At 53.6% G+C, this 19,202-nt stretch overlaps 1 protein-coding gene across 1 annotated transcript in view; it reads right to left on the reverse strand.

Annotated features, from left to right (window-relative positions):
* Nucleotides 1-832: 832 nt before the first annotated feature.
* Nucleotides 833-19,202, reverse strand: part of SCARA3 (scavenger receptor class A member 3) — a 43,058-nt gene continuing 24,688 nt past the window's right edge. Inside the window, exons 7-14 of the mRNA XM_049772631.1 lie at nucleotides 17,861-17,973; nucleotides 17,688-17,747; nucleotides 10,546-10,557; nucleotides 10,358-10,450; nucleotides 9,099-9,218; nucleotides 6,168-6,266; nucleotides 4,280-5,323; nucleotides 833-1,284 (exon numbers count right to left, since the gene is read on the reverse strand). Of these exons, the coding sequence (XP_049628588.1) occupies nucleotides 833-1,284; nucleotides 4,280-5,323; nucleotides 6,168-6,266; nucleotides 9,099-9,218; nucleotides 10,358-10,450; nucleotides 10,546-10,557; nucleotides 17,688-17,747; nucleotides 17,861-17,973 (1,993 nt within the window). The remainder of the gene's footprint in view (nucleotides 1,285-4,279; nucleotides 5,324-6,167; nucleotides 6,267-9,098; nucleotides 9,219-10,357; nucleotides 10,451-10,545; nucleotides 10,558-17,687; nucleotides 17,748-17,860; nucleotides 17,974-19,202) is intronic.

Below are 19,202 nucleotides of genomic sequence, written 5' to 3' on the forward strand. Positions count from 1 at the left end.
AGCAGGAGTCTCAAACTCAATTTACCTGGGGGCCGCAGGAGGCAAAGTCGGAGTGAGGCAGGGCCACATAAGGGATTTCGCTTACCAAATATTAGCAATAAAAAAATCGCATTAAACATTTGCATACCCTGAATGGAACTGTTCGGGGTATGCGAATGTTTAATGCGATTTTTTTCTTACTAATGGGATTTTGTTTTGTTTTGTTTTTGTTTTATGTTTTTTTGTTTTTGGGCCACACCCAGCAATGCGCAGGGGTTACTCCTGGCTGTCTGCTCAGAAATAGCTCCTGGCAGGCACGGGGGACCATATGGGACACCGGAATTCAAACCAACCACCTTAGGTCCTGGATCGGCTGCTTGCAAGGCAAACATCGCTGTGCTATCTCTCCGGGCCCACTAATGCGATTTTTATTGTGATTATCTGGTAAGCGAATAATCACAAACGCTGCGATATTTGAAGGCCGGCCTCAGGCCACAAAATGTTGTACGGAGTGCCACAAATGGCCCTCGGGCTGCGAGTTTGAGACCCCTGCCCTACAGAGTCTGTATATGAACCTGCTGCAGAGGTTCTGACCTTGTAAGTATGGGCCACCCCAAAGAGGTCCCCGAAGCTGGGAGGGGGTGAAGGCCTGACACTTGGAGAGAGGCTGGGGTCTCCCCAGAGGCAATGCCCTCGGTGGGCTCCATTACTGGAGTCCTGTCTTCTCCTCCTGCCTGTTGGAGGTGGAAATGTGCATCAGCCCTGAAGGGACAGGGGGTAGGCCTGGGGACTGACCCTATGGGGCTCCAGGGACCACTGTTTTGGGTCCAGCAGCCCCTTCCCAGACCTCCCCTCAGTAGCTGTTATGGCTTCCAGGAGGACCAGGGTCTCCTGTAGGGCCGGGGGGCCCCTGGATCCCTGGGTCACCTTTAGGTCCCATGGGCCCCTGGAAACCAGGCCGCCCCGTCTTCCCAGCCAGGCCTGGCTTTCCCTGAGGCCCAGGGGGCCCTGGAGGCCCAGGGAGACCCTGTGAGCCTGGAGGTCCCACATCCCCTTTGAGGCCTGGCAGGCCACGGGGGCCCCCTGCCCCAAAGCTGCCCTTGGAGCCCTTGAGGCCCAGAACCCCTCGAGGACCCCCAGGGCCCCGCTCGCCCTGAGGTCCAGGCTCTCCCGACTGGCCCTGAGGTCCCTGAGGCCCAGGGGGTCCCCAGCTGCCCGGGTCTCCTTTGGGTCCTCTGCCGCCGCCAGCTCCCTTCACTCCCACGTCGCCCTTGAGTCCTCGAGGCCCTGGGGGTCCTGGAGCACCTGTGGGAGAGGAGGAGAGGGTCAGTCCACAGTGTGGGGGTTGATACTTGGATTTTTGGGCCTCACTCAGTGGGACTCACAGGTTACTCCTGGCTCTGTGCTCAGGAATCACTCGTGGCAGTGCTCATGGGCCCCTATGGGATGCTGGGGATCAAACCGGGGTCCTCCACATACAAGGCAAATGCCTTTTCCACTGTGATCTCAGTCTGGCCTCAAGGGAAGGGGAGCAGAGAGTGTGCCAGAGGTGCTTGGTTAGGAAGAGGCAGTCCCCAACCCCTGCAGGAGAGAGGCACAGCTGAGAGCTGCTGGGGAACCTGTGGTGACAGGACAGCGAGGTCCACTCTGGAACTTCCTCGTCCGGAAACCCAGGTCTGCAGTTTGGGTCCTGCTGAGGCTGTGTCACTTTCTGCTCTACTGTTCCTCTCTCTTAGGGGGTCCTCACTGGGTCACACCCATGAATATGGGAGATCCAGGCATTGCTCCCCAACTTTCCTGAGCTGTTGCTATTTAAAACTGGGCATCAGAAACTCAGCCCCGCATCAGGGAAGGGACTCCGAGCCAGGATGGACTCCACTGATATTGGACTGGCCTTGGATGTGAGGACAGTTTAATGTGGCAGTGAATGGCCTCTGCTGGACACCAGGGCCAGGATCTGCCTTTTCTCTGCAATGATTTTTCCCCTGTCCAGGAGAAAACAGCATTAACCAGGAAGGTTCTTGGAGATGCCCAAAGGGCCGGAGCTCACCCAGGCTTTGCATGTAGAACATCTGGACTGGATCCCCAGCACTGCGTAGTGCCTAAATTGTCACTAGGGGCCACTCTTGAGCAATGAGGTAGGAGTAGCCCCCTAACACTCTGGGTGTGGTCCCCAAACAACATACTTTTTGATTTGTTTTTGTTTTGGGGCCACACTCGGCAGCACTCAGGAGTTGCTCCTGGCTACAACATACATTTAAAAATAAGGAATAAAGGGCCAGAGCAATAGCACAGTGGTAGGGCATTTGCCTTGCATGCAGACAACATGGGACAGACCCAGGTTCCATCCCCAGCATCCCTGAACATGCCAGAAGCAATTTCTGAATGCGGAGCCAGGAATAACCCCTGAATGCCACTGGGTGTGGCTCAAAAACCATAAATAAAAAAAAATCAAACAGGGGCCGGGCGGTGGCGCTGGAGGTAAGGTGCCTGCCTTACAAGCGCTAGCCAAGGAACGGACAGCGGTTCGATCCCCCGGCGTCCCATATGGTTCCCCCAAGCCAGGGGCGATTTCTGAGCACATAGCCAGGAGTAACCCCTGAGCGCCAAATGGGTGTGGCCCAAAAACCAAAAAAAAAAAAAAAAAAAAATCAAACAAATAAAATCAGGGGTCAAAGAACAGGGAGGGCGCTTGCTTTGCACATGACAAACTTGGGTTTGACCTGGCATTACATAGTGTTTCCCTGAACATTACCAGGAGTGAATCCTGAGTGTAGAAGTAGGAGTAAGCCCTGAGCACTGCCATGGATGGCCCCCAAAACAAATTAATTAATTTAATTAAATCAGAGGTCAGATAGATAGTATAATGGGTACATGCCTTGAACATGGCAGATCTGGGTTGAATGCCTGGCACTACAAGAACCATCAAAACTGATCCCTGGGCCCGGAGAGATAGCACAGCGGCGTTTGCCTTGCAAGCAGCCGATCCAGGACCTAAGGTGGTTGGTTCAAATCCCGGAGTCCTATATGGTCCCCCATGCCTGCCAGGAGCTATTTCTGAGCAGACAGGCAGGAGTAACCCCTGAGCATCGCCAGGTGTGGCTCTCCCCCTCCAAAACACACACACACACACACACACACACACACACACACAAACTGATCCCTGAGGGGGCCAGAGAGATAGCACATCGGTTGGGCATTTGCCTTGCATGCAGCAGACCCAGGATGGACCTGGGTTGGATTCTGGCATCCCATATGGTCCCCCAAGCCAGGAGTGATTTCTGAGTGCAGAGCCAGGAGTAACCTCTGAGCGCCACCAGGTGTGGCCATTAACCACAAAAACAAAACAAAACAAAACAAAACAAAAACAAAACACCTGGTCCCTGAGCGCAGAATAAGGACTCAACTCTGAGCACCCCTATCTAGTCCCCAAACCAAAATGAGTGAGTTAATTATATAAATCCAAACAAGGACTAAAAACAGAGCCACTTTATATGGGTATATGTATTAAAAAACATATTTAGGGGCCAGAGTGACACTACAGCAGGGAAACTGTTTGCCTTCTACAGGGCAGACCAACGTTCAATCTCTAGCAGCCCATAAGGTCTCCTGAGCCCACCAGGAGTGATTCCTGAGCATAGAGCAGGAGTCAGCCCTGAGCACCACCACGTGTGGCCCCAAAACCAAGCTAGAGAGCTAGTGTAGTTGATAAGGCTCTTGCTATGCACCTGGCTAACCCAGGCTCTATCCCTGGCGTCTCATAGGTCCCCCAAGTCCCATCTGAGCTCAGAGCCTGAGAAAGCCCTAAACATCATCTGCTATGGCCCCAAAATCAACCCAAAAGGGGCTGGAAAGCTGGATAGTACAGCAGGTAAGGCACTTGCCTTGCAGCTGGCTGACCTGAGTTCTATTCCTGGCCCCTCATATGGCCCTTTAGGACGCCAGTAGTAATCCCTGAGCTCATAGCCAGGAGTCAGTTCGGCTCACTATCAGGTGTGACCTCAAAACCAAGCCAAGGAACTGGAGAGATAGATGGTTCTGTCCCTGGGTCCCTCCTATGGTCCTCTGAGTATACCAAGAGTGGTCCTTGAGCTCAGAGCCACAAGTAAGCCCTGAGCACCACCAGGTGTGACCCAAACCGAACCAAACTGAACCAAACCAAACCTAGACCTAGAAGGTTTCCAGCTCTGTGAACCTTCACTTAGCCAGGCAGATGCTAAGCCAGGCACCACCCCAAACCCTCCCCCCCCCCAGCTTCTGTCATCTGACCACCATCCCCCCCCAACTTCCCGTTACTCACCCCGTAGGATGGTGACATTGCGGAGAAGCTCCCCATGCCGTGTGTCCACGGCCTTCATCTCTTCCATGACCAGGGACAGGTTACGGACGTCCCAGTCAAGCCGGACACTGAGCAGGCCAAGGCGCTGACGCAGCAGGCTGGAGGTGGCCAGAGCGAGGGCCGCTGTCTGGTTCAGCTGGTACAGCTCTTCAGCGTGTGAATGGAAGCCCAGCGTGCAGCTCAGCCGCACATCGTCCAGGTACTTGAGCATGCTGTGCACGTGGCTGTCAGTGGCGTTGATGTTGGCAAAGATGGTGCTGATCTCCACCTCATGCGAGGCCATGCGGCCCTCGAGTGTCTCGAAGCGCTCGACAGTGCGGTTCTGCGCATAGCGTGCGTGGTAGTCTAGGTCATGCATGTTTTCTGCGTGGTCATCCAACGACGACGACAGGTTGTCTAGCTGCAACTGCAACCCCATCACCTGCAGTGCCAGCTCGTGAACACTGTCTGCGTTCTGGCCCGCACGCTGCAAGGCGGTGCCCAGTGTGGCCTGAAGGCTCTTCACCGCGTCCCCTGTCTTGGCCGATGAGATGCGCAGACCGCCCAGGAGCCGGGTATAGTTCTGCCAGTCGCTAACCAGCTTCCGCAGTGTCAGGGTCTCCTCGGCCGTCTTGCGGCGCAGCCCCTGGATCCACTCAGACGTCTGTCCGGCTGTGAAGTTGATCTGCTGCAGTGAGGTCTGCACGCCCTCACTCTCCTGCGCCAAGTCCTTCAGCGCCAGGTCCAGGCGGCCTGTGGCGGCCTGCCAGCCTTGCACCTGGCCCAGGAAGAGCCCCAGAGACTGGTTGACTTGGTGGGCAGAGAAGGAGCAGCGACCCGTGTCCTGCACCATCTGGGAGCTGGTAGATGAGAGGACTTGGTGTGTCTGAGTCGTCTGGCCCAACTGTGCCTCTTGGGCCATGAGCAGCTTTTGGAGACCCCCGAGCTCCTCCTGCAGCTTCTGGATCTCAAGGCCCAGCTGCCCTGCCTCCTGGCAAAAGGAGCAATTGTTGGGTCCTGGCAGGTCTTGAGGAGAAAAGGAGCGACATATTGGTTAGTCACATGAGGATCTGGAGTTTTAGCTGCACACATGGTGCCTGGCAGAGGCCTATTTCGATGGGGCGGGAGAAAATGGCAAAGGTCAAGGTGCTGCTGACATCCAGGTTCAGGTCTCAGCACCATGTCAAGAATGAGCCCTGAGCACTGAGTCAGGAGTGAGTCCTGAGTACTAAGTCACAGAGCCAGGAGTGATCCCAGAATACAGAGCCAGGAGTGAGGCCTGATCAGAGCTAGAAGTGCCCCCTATTTTTCTGTCTGTCCCCTTCTTCAACCTTCTCCATAACATGGGCAGTAGAAGTGAGGCCTTCTCCCACCTGAGAAGAGGCAGAGATAAGGGTCACCCACACCTCTCTGTGGTCAGAGTCTAGATTCTCCTTTGAACCCGACCATGGTTCAAAGGGTGGAGTCCAAGTGTGCCATGTTGGAGCCCTAGTTTGATGTGCAGCTCACTGGGGGTGACCCCAAATACATAACTTCAGGGCCAGGAGAAAACTCAATGTAAGGCCCTGAGTCAGATTTTAACTTACCCCTTTCCTGATGGTACCCAAGCACCCATGGAGGTGCTTAAAATATATAAATAATATATAAATATATAAAATATATAATCATTTCGGTCCACAGGGCTCTTTTTTCTGCTCTTTGTGCTCTGCCCAAAGGCTTTTGCTGAACCACTTGCCCAGCCCCAGAGCTAACCAGGGTCCCAACTTCCTACTGCTGGACAGGTAGACAGGGGCCAGGGGCCACAGAGGGGGTTAAGGGGGGACAGTGGGACACAGGGGGCCTTGATCTGATGCCCACCACACACACTTACCCAGCCCCTGGAGGTTCTCCTGCATGGACACAAGCTTCCTGTCATACGCAGCCTGGGCCAGCAAGACACCTTCAGACAGTGAGTCCACTTTCCTGAAAACTGTGGGCAGGTGTGAGGTTTAGGGCAGTCAGGTACCTGTGGACACCCAGCTTCTTCTGCACCCCCAGACAGCCTACAATGCCCTAAACTAGGAGGCCAATGGCTTTCTCCATCCCTGAGCCCCAGAGAGAAGCTTTTTGTTCCCCCACACACAGACACACAGACACAGGTGTGAACCTCTGCATTCCCACATGTGCATAGGTCCATACAGGATGGGAGATAGCACAGTGATTGGGGTCCCTGCTGAGTGTGTGTCCAGCACCACATAGACCCAGCACCACATAGACCCAGCACCACATAGACCCGAGCAAAGCTGGGTGCAGCCTTGGATACTCCTGAGCACCCCAAGAAGGCCCTGGAGGTCCCAGCACCCCCGAGTAACTGCAGGTCTCAGCACACAGGCCCAGTAACAGCTCCACATCTGCAGGCTCTTGCAATGAGCTCTCAGCCTACTTGGCTGAGAATGACCAGAGGTGCATGTGGACAACCTGAGCCTGGCACCAGAGGCTTCCCCACATACTTGCACACTGTTCAGATATGTCTCATTTTTTGCTTGTTTGTTTGTTTGTTTTGGGACCACAACTAAGCGATGCTCAGAGCTTACTCCTGGCTTTGTGCTCTGGAATTACTCCTGGTGGTGCTTCGTGAACCCTATGGGATATCAGGGATTGAATCTGGATTGGCTACATTGCAAATTCTCTCCCCACTGTGCTTTCACTCTGGCCCCCATCATTTTTTTCCAACATTCAATAATAAAAAAAAAATATCAACAAAGCAAACTCCTTGGTGTGATGAAAATTGCAGGAGACAGAGGATGGGGAAGGTTGGGGTACTGAGGAGGGTAGGGGAGGAGGACTGAGGAGACTGCTCTTGAGAGGATGGGGAACACTGAGACTTGGGTGGTGGATCCAGGCCCTTGGGGGCAGCTCTGCCAGTCCAGATAATGGCATCAGTGCCCTTGTTGAAACACAAGTTAGGGTGCCAAAGTGACAGCACAGCGGGGAGGGCATTTGCCTTTCACACAGCTGACTCAGGTTCAATCCCCGGCATCCCATAGGGTCCCTCAAGCCTTTCAGGAGTAATTTCTGAGCACAGAGCCAGGAGGAACCCCTGAGCACCACTGGATGTGGCCCCCAAACAAACAAACAAACAAACAAAACAATCAAAAATTGGGCCTTTTGTGGCTTCACAAAAGGTTCCCACAAAACCCACCAGGAGAAGAGATAGCATGGAGGTAAAAGTATCTGCCTTGCATGCAGGTCAGTGGTTCGAATCCTGGCATCCCATATGGTCCCCCGAGCCTATCAGGAGCAATTTCTGAGCATAGAGCCAGGAGTAACCCCTGAGCACTGCTGGTGTGACCAAAAAAACAAAACAAAACAAAACAAAAAAACCACCATGAGTACTCCTGAGCACAGAGTTGGGAGTAAGCCCTGGGTCCTGCCAGTGGTACAAAAACAAAAAACAAAAAAAAAACAAAAAACAAAACAAAACCAACAAAAATTGAAATACATCAGTTTTAAGAAGAAACAGTCTTGAAGCACTTTTTTTCCAGGCAGAACCTCAGATGGGTGTTGTGCCAAGGCCAGGACTCTGTAGCGCGCATTTGGGCTCATAAATATTTATCGACATCTGTCAGCTCTTAGGTCTATTTATTCCAACATCCATGAATACTGATGCACAGCTGCCTGCCCATTTCATCTTTTATTTGTTTTCTTTCAGGAGCTGCACCTGGCTATGTCAGAGCTTACTCCTGAAGTGCTATGGAGACCCTACGTGGTGCCAGGGACCAGCCCAGGTGGCCCCAAGCAAGGCAAACTCCTTTCCCACTGTGCTGTCTTTCGGCCCCTCATTTTGTATTTCTACCTCCACTGGAACCTGTTTTCTCTCTTTATGGCACCTCCATGAGCCCATCTGGTCTTAGATAAGGTGGTACTAAGATACAACGGTTTTGTGCTCATGATGCACATGGAGAAGCCTAGAGAACTGCTCTAGGCAGGGCGGGTCCCTGTTTCCAGGAACACAGCCCTCACAGCCTTCCCGCGGTGCCTCTTGCTGCCTTTGGTTCACAAATAAACTGCAAGGCTGGGTCCAGGAAGAACATGCAAATCTCCAACTGCTCTCCAAGGAAACATGGGGTCGGCCCTGCCCCTTGTGCTGGCAAAGACAAGGCTGAGATTCCACTAAGCAGCTCACGTTCTTGGCTTAGAGCTGGGGTGGGATCCACCCATGGCCGTGTGGGCCATGGAAGGCGCCCAAAATCATAACATCCATGGTTGGAGTATGACGGGACATGCATGCTCATCTCCTGGGCTGATGGTGTGCAGCCTCCCCACCACCACAATAATCAACACCCAAGAAACCCCTAAATAGTGCAAAGTTCCCAGGCCACAAGGGCTCACACCCAAACAGTTCCTTGAGCGCTGCCAACTCCATTAAGGAGGAGACAGGCTGCCAGGTTCCAGTCTCACCTCCCCAGGTCTCCTCAGGACCACAGGTATGACCCATGGTCACAACTTGGTGTGACTCCTGCACCATGAAACATGGTCTCTGAAACAGGGAAAAACGCAAACCCCTTAATTCACCTGTCCTGGGCTTAGACGGAGGGCAGCAGATTTTCCTCCAAAGGGGTTTCTCCACTGGGGCAAAAGGTACAGCCATGCCAGACAGCCCAAGAGGCAGCTCCTGCTTGTTTGCCGTGACCCAGAATTGGATGTCAGTGGGTTTGGCCAGGATATAGATTGGGGTCTTGAGGTGTCTGTACATAGTGTGGACACAGCCTCAGAGGGGCCCCGAAGTGGTCCGAAGGAGGGTGGGAGGGGGCGCACTCACCCAGGGAGGCCAAGACTGCCACAGCCACCAGCAGAAGGGCCAGGAAGAGGTACAGGATCCGCACGGACGTGTGCAGTGACAGTGTCCGCTGGCAGCGGCTACAGCGTGGGCCGGACAGGCCTGTGGGGACAGCAGGATAGTGCTGGGTCGAGACTGGGAGCTAGGACCTCTCCAGCCTTTCTTCGCCCAGCCCCCCTCCCCAGTCAGTTCTCAGAACCTGGGTCAGGGCCCTCAGCACCCAATGAAACCTCCTCTTCTTCCTCACCAGCCTGCCCCATGATCCTCCCTGTCAGAATCCCAGTCCACCTTCCCTGCTTGCTGACGGGCCTCCCTGTTCCCGGGACTACCTGGGTTTTAGTGTTGAAGATCTGTGTTGCTACTGGGATCCTGGTCTTGGTTTTGGAGTGTGTGTGAGTGTGTGTGTGTGTGTGTGTATGTGTATAAGCCAAGTGCATGAGTATGAATGTGTTCATGTGCACCTATGTGTGCAAACGTGTTTGTGTGCATGTGTGTTCACCCATGTACTTCACTTGCATGATGTGCTTGCATGCGCACATATTCATATTACAGGCACTTCTTGCGGTCAATGTTCATGTATATCCATGTGTGAAGATGTACTTCTGCACATGCATGTTTACATGGACAAATGTGCTTGACATTTACATGGAATTGTACATATGTACTCTCACATGTGCTTAACATGTGCACATGCACACCTGTGTTTGCAGCACAGAGATCAACACCTCACATTTTGGAGTGACTTACTCTCCTTCTGAGTCCTGCCCAATACCCCAGGGAAACAGGAAGTCTGCTCTCGTCCTCCCATTATGTTCCTCCTGGAGATCCAGCAATGCTCCCCACGCATCAGTGGGGTTCCCTGCTCGATGGAGCTAGAAGCTGAGGAGCCAGAGCTCAACAGGAACCCTGGTGCTCCAGGTGGGAAGCCCCTAAGTGAGTCAACTTTCCTGCTATACTGAGTCCTGGGATCACACCAGTCCTGATGTTCTGTCTATGTCTAGATTGGGGGCTGGATCCCTGCAGGTGTCTCAAGTATCCAAACAGCTGATGGAAAGAGCTGGGACCCCAACAGCCCTACTGCAGGTGCCTGGGTGTGCTGGGTAATGCGGTTCACAGCACGGAGGCACAGACCTCAGAAGAAACCAGTCTCACACCCTAGCTCTGACTAGATTCTGGGGTCACACCCAGCCCCTCACACTCTGAGGTAGGGGTGGGGCATGTCAGGTTCCCCCTGATCTTACCTGCCCGTGCTCCTGGGAAGGACGCCATGTCTTCATCATCTTCCAGCTCCTCAGCAACACACAGCACATCTCCATCGCCACTGGCTGACCGTACTGCCGTGGAGTGGGAGCTGTCAGTGGGGGACCCAGCCTGCCCCTCTCTGAGGCCCCAGTCCAAGCATTGCCCCCCCACTTGGCACCCAGCATACCCACGGGCAATCCTAAAGGTGAGGGGATAGAAGAAAGAGACTGAGGATCCCCATGCTTGGGAACTTTATGATCTCCCCGTTGGTGGGGTGGGGGAAACAGTACAGGAATTAAGGGTTGAGCTTTTCACAGTTCCAGGCCTGGAGTGCTCCCTGTCCCTTCCTCCCAGCCTAGAGTGCTCCCTGTCCTCTCCTCCTCAACCCAGAATGGTCCCCTTCTCCTCCTTCCCAGCCTAAGTGCTCCCTGTCTCATCCTCCCCAGCCTGGAGTGTTCTTCACTGTCCCCCTCAGCCTGGAGTGCTCCCTATTCCTTATCATTCCTTTTCATTCCCGCAGCCTGGAGTGCTCCCTGTTCCCTCCTCCCCAGCATAGAATTGTCCTGCTTAAAAACACACATAGGGGGCCAGAACCATTGGGCACCATGTAGGGCACTTGCTGACCCAGGTTCGATCCCTGGCATACCATAGGGCCCCCGAGTACCACCAGCACTGATCCCTGAGAGCAGAGCCGGGAGTAACCCCTGAGCTCCACTAGGTGTGGTGTCCAAAAAAAATAATTAAATAAATAAAAGAACAACAGAGGGAAAAAAAAAAACTGAAGGAAGCAGCTGTCCAGGGCTGGGAAGATTTTCAGAGCAAGCAGAGGGTCTGATGCAAGGGAAATCGTGGTCCACCAAAAATGCAAAAAGTGACACCCCTTCCCCCAGCAGGGAACTGAGTATAGTCCCTGAGAACAGCCCTAGAGAAGTAATGATCTTTGGGGCTGCTGCAAAAATGCTGCAGACAAAGTGCTAGCTTTGCAGGGACAAGCTGGGCTCAATCCCAGCATCCCACTGGGTCTCCCAGACTCAAGAGTGAACCCTGAGCACCGCCAGGTGTGACCCCAAAACAACAAAACGAAATGAGAAAGAAAGGAGCCTTTCACTGTTCCTGGTCCCTGCCCACTGCCCTGGTATCTGTCTGTCCTCCCCAAAGGGGCCTGGGTGGCCCTTTGACCTCAGCCTCACCCCTAGGTGGGCTGCCCCCCCCCCTCAGGAAACAGCTGCTCTTCCCTCTGTCAGCCCTGCTCCCTCTTCCCTGCTGGGCTCCAGCTTCATTCCACCTACTTAGGGAAACCAACCTACTTAGGAACCAACTCAAGAAAGCAGTCAGAAAGGGTTAAGGGAGGTCAGAAGGGTGCCCCCCACCTCTGCACCTGCACAAGTCAGCAAGTGGGATTAATTAAGACTTCAGCACCCGCTGTGCCCTAGTGCTTTACTCCCTCACTCTCTATCTCCCTCTCCCCCTCTCTCCTTTTTCTCCTCTTCACTCCCCTCTCTTTCCCCTTTCCCTCTCTTTTAATCCTTTCCCTTCCTATCCCTCCTTTCCTCTCCTCCCCAACCCTCTCATGTTTGGGAGGGTCTGTCTGGCTCAGCTCCCCCTGCTGACTTCTCATCAACTCACATAACTCAGCCTCTCCCAGTCCCCAAAGGCGGCTCCTCTTTCTAACCCTTTGGACTTCCTGCTCACCAGTGCTGCTTGGGGACCGAGGGACCCTAATTTACAGGTCTGGAATGTGGCCGCTTCTCAGTGCGGTCATTTCCATGAGCCCATCATCCAAAGCTTTCCGGAGATTCCTACAAGCCAAACCCTTTGCAAGTCCGAACTCAACAGATTCAAGAAACAGCTTTGGTTCTGGCCAGAGGGTGGAGGAAGAGGATGAAGCTCTCAGCAGAGGCCAAGATTGATGTTTATGGCATTGAATGATTAGGTGGGCTAGGCTGGCTTGAATTTTCCTCCAACCGTCCACTCCCTCAGATCCCATGCTGCTCTCTGCCATGTCTGAAGGCAGTAGAGAGGGGGTGGTAGGGAGGGACTATGTCATTTTATCACCTGTCTAGTCCCAAAGGGTCAGGAGCTATCGCCAGAACACAGCAGGGAGGGCGCTTGTCTTGCACACAGGTGACCCAGGTTCCATCCCTGGCATCGCATAGGGTCCCCAAACACTGCTAGGAGTGATCCCTGAGTGCAAAGTCAGGAGTGAGCCCAGAGCTGTTGGGTGTGGCCAAAACCCAGCAACATGGTAGTTGCCTGTTCTACAGGTCTGTATTCTGGCTGTGGGGACCCAAAGGAGCCCAGTGGGGGGAGGACCATCTCCGGTCCCTTTTCCAAGCCTGAAGCAGCCTTGAACCTTACTGCAGACTGCATCCTAGTCCCCCAAACACCTGGAATTGATTCTCTTTCCTACCATCCCCCACAGCCTGGCTTGGGCCTCATCAGGGGGACGCAGGCCTCAGGAACTGAGGACAGGAACATTCTTGATGATTATCCCTGGCCTCCCAGGCCCCACCAAGGTCAGGGAAAGTAAAACTTTCGGTCCCCTGAGCTGGGGCTGTATTTAAAGTGGAGCCTAAAGTGGTTGGTGTCCAGCCTCACAGGCTGTAATTAAGGCCAAGAGTTGCTTGCTGAGAATCTGCCCCCAGGACTTCCTCTGCGGCTGAGTCTACACTGGAAGGGCCTTATTCAGCTCAGTCTCTGGACAACCCTGACCCTGGGCAATCTCTCCTGCCCACTGTGTCCCCTGTACCTCAGAATCCAGCAGGCACTAACATTCACCCCTCAAACTTTACCACTATGTACTCCCCCTTTACTGCTCCTCCCTTTCCTGCTCTGGATTTTGCATTGGGGTGAGCTTGGCATTGAAGGGACATGGGTCCCCAGTAGATGGGGTTCACTCCATGGTGTATACATCCTGCCCCCCACAGTGCCACAGTGGTACCATAACTTGGGGTGCCCACCTATTTCTCAGTAATGCCCATAATGCTGGGTAGACCAGACCAGTGGCAGGTCTATTCAACTGTCTTATTCTCCCCTACTGTGCCCCTCTGCAGACAGCAGCGGGACTCTCAGATTCAGGCCAACCGTCCTCTACACTTGAAACCCCAGGGGGAAAGCAGAATTATCCCCCCCTCCCAACTGCAGGGAAACCCTCCACAGACAATCAAGAAGAGGACCGTGGGCCCGGAGAGATAGCACAGCGGCGTTTGCCTTGCAAGCAGCCGATCCAGGACCAAAGGTGGTTGGTTCGAATCCCCGGTGTCCCATATGGTCCCCCGTGCCTGCCAGGAGCTATTTCTGAGCAGATAGCCAGGAGTCACCCCTGAGCAACGCCGGGTGTGGCCCCCCCCAAAAAAAAAAAAAGAAAAAAAAAAGAAGAGGACCGTGTGTGTGGAGAAAAACTTTTGAGTCTTGGTAGACCAGTTGTCCAGATCATTATTATTATGATTATTGGGAATCATTCCTGGCAGGCTCAGGACACCATAGGATGCTGGGAACTAAACCTGGGTTGGCTGTGTGCAAGGCAAGCACACTACCTGCTGTGCTATCTCTCAGGCTCCTGTTGTTGTTATTGTTGTTATTATTATTCACTCAGGGATAACTCCTGTAATAATAATAATAATAATAATTATTATTATTATTATTATTCACTCATACTCCTGGTATGTTGAGAAACCATTTTGGGCACATGCAAGGCAAGTGTCCTCCCCACTATACCATCACTCCATCCCTAGACTGGCTACTTTTTTTTTTTTTTTTTTGGTTTTTGAGTCTCACCCAGCAGTGCTCAGGGGTTACTCCTGGTTCTGTGCACAGTGATCATTCCTGGTGGGCCTTGGAGTGCTGGGAACTAAACCTGGGTCAGTCATGTGCAGGGTAAGTGCCTTCCACAATGCTATGGCTCTGCCCCCCACAGGGATTTTCACCCTGGTAGAATTTTGAGTCTCACTCCCCACCCTGCACCCCACTCCCCTTTGCTCTAACTTCTGGCTTTCAGGAAATCCACTTTTCTAGACACATCCGAGGGGCCCCTTGCTCCAAACCATTCTCTGTAAGCTTCTTTACCCAGCCACAGGGGTGTGGAAAATGCTGCCGCTTACATACTCCCTTCAGCAAGGTCTCCAAATGGGGAAAGTTCTGGGGGTGTGGTAGATTAAAAAGGCCAGATTTGTGTCTAATTCATTCTGTGCTTTTCAGAATTATTTGGCCGCTGAATGTGGCCACTCCCTGGGAGAAAGACTCAGCCATGAATGCAGCAGGAGATGATGATTCTTGGCTTGTCTCTCATCTCTCTCAGAGACTGTGTGAGTGTTGAAAGTACCCTGGAACACAAGACCTTGAGGGACCCTTTGGAGCCCCATTTCCATTTTGGGGGGGGGGCAACCTACCCTATACTACTCCAAATCCACGATTAGGATCAGCTGCTGTACCCCAGTGCCCAATTGCCTTCCTTGAACACTCAGCATGTTAGTGGGGGGCTGGATCTGGCCCCTTCAAATCCTGCAACTGCAGCCTCCCCGTCACCCTTCCATTCTCTATCCTTCTCTTCATTCTCCTGAGCTGAGTTCACCTCCTCCCTTTCTGGAAAGATCCATCCTATCCATTGAGTCCTATTTCCCACCTTCCCTGTCCCTGTCTGCAGGTGCCACCCAAACCCAGCGTGGGCGAAAGGCAGAAGGCACTTGGCTCTTCAGGTCCATTTCCAACTCAGCGTGTCTTTGACTCAGCAATACCCCTTCGAGGAATTTTCTCTAAGTGGATCCTTAGGACAAGGAGGCAGGGAAGCTGGGCTGAGCTCATTCATTCCAGGATAAGTGCTGGAGAAAACTCAGGGTTGACTGAGTAAAGTATTCCAGGGCCAGGAATCCAGGACAGGGCACAGCACTTGCTTTGGATATGGCTGAGCCCAATTGGATTCCCCCCACTCCCCCCCCCCCAGCATCACCAAGGCTCCCTTGAGCACCACCAGGAGTGACCCCTGAGTGTAGTCAGGAATAAGATCCAGTCACACCACGATATGGTCCCTAATTCCCTCTCAGAATAATGATAAATCATTACAAAGCCATGCTATAGAGTATTAGGAAACCATTGACAAATGCAAATGCAAAGCTGTTATTAATGAGTCAGGAGTTCTATTGGGCCAGAGTGACAGCACAGTGGGGAGGGCATTTGCCTTGCATGAGGCTGACCTGGGTTCAATCCCTGGCATCCTATAGGGGTCCCCTGAGATTGGCCAGGAGTGATCCCTGAGTGCAGAGCCAGGAGTAAGCCCTGAGCACCACCAGGAGTGGCCCCAAATCCAATAATACATGCACAGGCACTTCCGTGGCCAAGGCCCATGAGCATCAGTTCAATTGGTCAAAGCATAGTAACATCTGGTCTAGCTGGCAAGATCTTGACATGATAATCCCTTGCTTGGAAGAGCTCCACTCACACCCCACCATACCTGACCCTGCGTGCACGACACACACACACACACACACACACACACACACACACACACACACACACACACACACACACACGAGACTCAGCCAGGGAGATCCAGATGAATTAATCTGAGTGAATTAATCTGAATCTATGGTTCAGGCAGTATGGGGAAGTGGATAAGAGGATAAGAGGGCAGCAAGTGTCCCTGTGTGTGAACCTCGCATGCAGAGGTAGGGCTTCCTGCCAGTCTTTAGGAACCTGGCACCTGCATTTGGGGGTCCTCCAAACCCCACCAGGAATGATCCCTAAACTCAGATCCAGGAGTCATTCTTGAGCACCATTGGGTGTGACTCCCTCCCCACCCAAAAAAAAAAAAAAAAAACCCATAAAGGAAAGCAAACATGTATCTTCTCCAGGAGTGTTCAGGGTAACAACTGTGGAGACTTTCCAGGGATATCCGGTTGCAATGCAGTTCTGCCTGTAGATCTGGTCTACCTCCAGGACCCACAACACACACACACACACACACACACACACACACACACACACACACAGAGAGGTATGCAAGCACACACACATACACATGTGCACATATTTTCAGAATTAAGCATGACCAGGGAGGGGTAGCGAAGAGTAAGTGGCTGATGCCAATGTCCAGCGCAGCTGTGGGTGGTTGCTGCCAACCCGGCCTCCTCACGGACAGGAAGGCTCTCTTTTTCTCCCATCAATTAGCTCAGGGTGTGGGTCTTGCATGACTGAAATGACCCCAGCCCGGAACTGGGCCACTGATTCAAGGCACCCAGTGGTCACAGGGCATGCAGGAGACCCTGCGGTGGATCTCTCACTATACAGTGCCCCAGCCCCACCAGGACAAACTCCCGCTCCAGCCAGAAGCAGCTCCTGGGCACCACCCAGACTGAAAAAATGTTTCCCCCCACCGGCTGGCATGAAGATCATTGTGTGCATATGAGATGCTGAGGGTTCAAGTTGGCCAAAATCTGAGCACTGAGTCAGTGTTTCAGGGTTCTAGGCCATTCTGCCACTTTGGCAGCTTTTCTTTTGGCGTCAGGCTCCTTCCAGCACCCCCATTTCCTCCCAGTCCCTGTCCGCCAATCTGCAGGGTGGAATTTTCTCACTGCTGGATCCTCAGCCCCATGTCTGCCCTCTGCCCAGAGGTGTGGGCACTGCCCCTCCCCCCTGCCACGGGAGTCCCCCCCATCACTGGCCCCGAGGGTGTGGCTCTGCTCTGTCCCTGGCAACTGAGGACCAGTCCCCAAGGGAACTGGGAGGGGCTCAGGCATGGGGCGGACTTCCAGCCCTTACAGTCACTTCCACTCCTCAAGTGCCACTCAGATCAGCGCCTGGGCTGAGTCACCGCCTAGGGACCACCCAGGAGAAGGGAGAGTGCAGGGGAGGACTGGAGAGCTGGGCAAAGGATCCTATGCACCCCACACAGGCTCCTCTCATTTTACATTTGAGAGGAGAGGGCGGGCTATACCTGGCAGTGCAAGGTTGGGGGTGTATTTCCCATTGCTGGGGCTATTGGGGCACAACTTAGGGGACCAGGCAGGACTGGGGCTTGAACCTGGGTGTCATACCCACAAAGCTCAGTCCCTTGCACCACTCCTGGCCAAGAGCCTCTCATTTGAGGGGCCCAGTGGACAGAGGGCGGCTCCAAGGGGCTATCACAGAATCAGGGGCAACTGCGCCTCTCAGGGGTGCCAGCTTGTACCTGCACCACAGCTGCCTGGCAAGCGGGCAGGGGGACTGGCGTGGCAGCGTGGCAGTGAGCAGGCTGGCACCTGGCCGCTGGGTGTCCAGGCTGAGCACACACATGTTTTCTGGCTTTAGTACCACCCTGCCAGCTGCACACAGCCCCCAAACCAAACATCACCTCACCATGTTTTGCTCTAGGGGGTGGGGGAGGACCTTTGGACCTTTGCCAGTCGATGTCATTCTCTATGGGGGTGGGGTGGGGGAAGGGGTTTGCTTTTCCATGTGGGTAAAAACAAGTCCTCCCTCCTCCCTGTTTCTCCCTCCTTTCCTCTGCACCAGCCAGGCCAGAGACTAGCCTTCCTCCTTTTCCAATTCCAGGACAAAAACATCAGCAGGATGTTTGGAACTCCCATCCATGACCCAGCACCCATGCCACTGTATGCGGATCTTGGGGGTCCCCGTGTGCTGTCTTGGGTTAGGAGCATTAGGGGGCCTGGGGGTGCTGAGATCCTGAGATGAGTCCTGGGGGGGGGCAGTCCTCAGATTCTTCCTAGAACTGGTCCTTTTTATTTTTATTTTTTGCCACATCCAGTGGTGCTTTCAGGGTTCTGCATCAAGGGTTGAGTACATGCAAGGCAAACACACTCCCTCTTGGGCTCTTGCAGTTCTTTTCTTTTTGTTGGGGACTAAGTGGAGGATCCATGGCATAAAGGGAAAGGAGTCCTAGACCCTGCCTCCTGCCCTGGGTTTCACCCACCCTGATTCTGGGATGTTCATACAGAGAGGTTGTAGTCTGGTTTCCTCCTCTTGGGGACTTTGACGTCACCCCTTTAGAGTGAGGTACCTTTGCCTATTCATCTCTGTCCTTGCTCCCACTGTCCTGGCTCATATGAGTAGCACCCAAACTATGAAATCATGTTCTAGGACAAGGACTATGGGGTGCCACATGCATTCCATGGCAGGAGATACCCCCTTACACACAGAGGCTGCCCCGGGTGTTTTGTGGGTTTAGGGTCCCCGACTTGACTGTAGCCAGAAAACTCCCGGAGCTCGATAAGACTCACTTGCCAAGTGTGTGGGGGATGGTGGGGCAACATGTAGCAGAGGCCACAGAGGTGGGGTGTGCCAGGCTGCACCCCATTTGCAGGTGAAGTGCCCAACTTTGACTGAGACCCCCACAGTGCCCAGAGGCAGTGGCCTAGCTTGAAGCCAGCCCTGACTGCCCAGACTGAAGTGGGCCTCCCCACTGGCCGGTTCATGGCATCTCTCTCAACAAAGACACAGTTCCCTAGCGTGGTCCAGAAAGCTAGGGAGGCCCACTAAAAAAGCTTTGAGGGGCTCTCAAAGGTGTTTCTCTGTTTCCATGTCAGGTAAGGCTCAGAGATGGGAGGGCCTCATTATAAGGAGCCTACCAGATCCCTACCCTGAACACTGTGGGGTCACTGAAGGGGACCATGTGGCATTTTAAGACCTCAGGGGCAGAGCCAGAGCACAGAAGGGAGAGCATTTGCCTTGCACAAGGCTGACCCAGGTTGGATCTCATGGGGTCCCCTGAGCCTCCCAGGAGTGACTCCCCAGTGCAGAGCCATAAGTAATCCCTGAGCACTGCTGGGCGTGGCCCCAAACTCCAAAATAACCTTAGAGGCAGGGCCAGAGTGATAGCACAGCTGCGAAAGCATTTTCCTTGCACACCGATGA

This window comes from Suncus etruscus, chromosome 4 (genome assembly GCF_024139225.1).
Source record: "Suncus etruscus isolate mSunEtr1 chromosome 4, mSunEtr1.pri.cur, whole genome shotgun sequence".
Taxonomy (NCBI): domain Eukaryota; kingdom Metazoa; phylum Chordata; class Mammalia; order Eulipotyphla; family Soricidae; genus Suncus; species Suncus etruscus.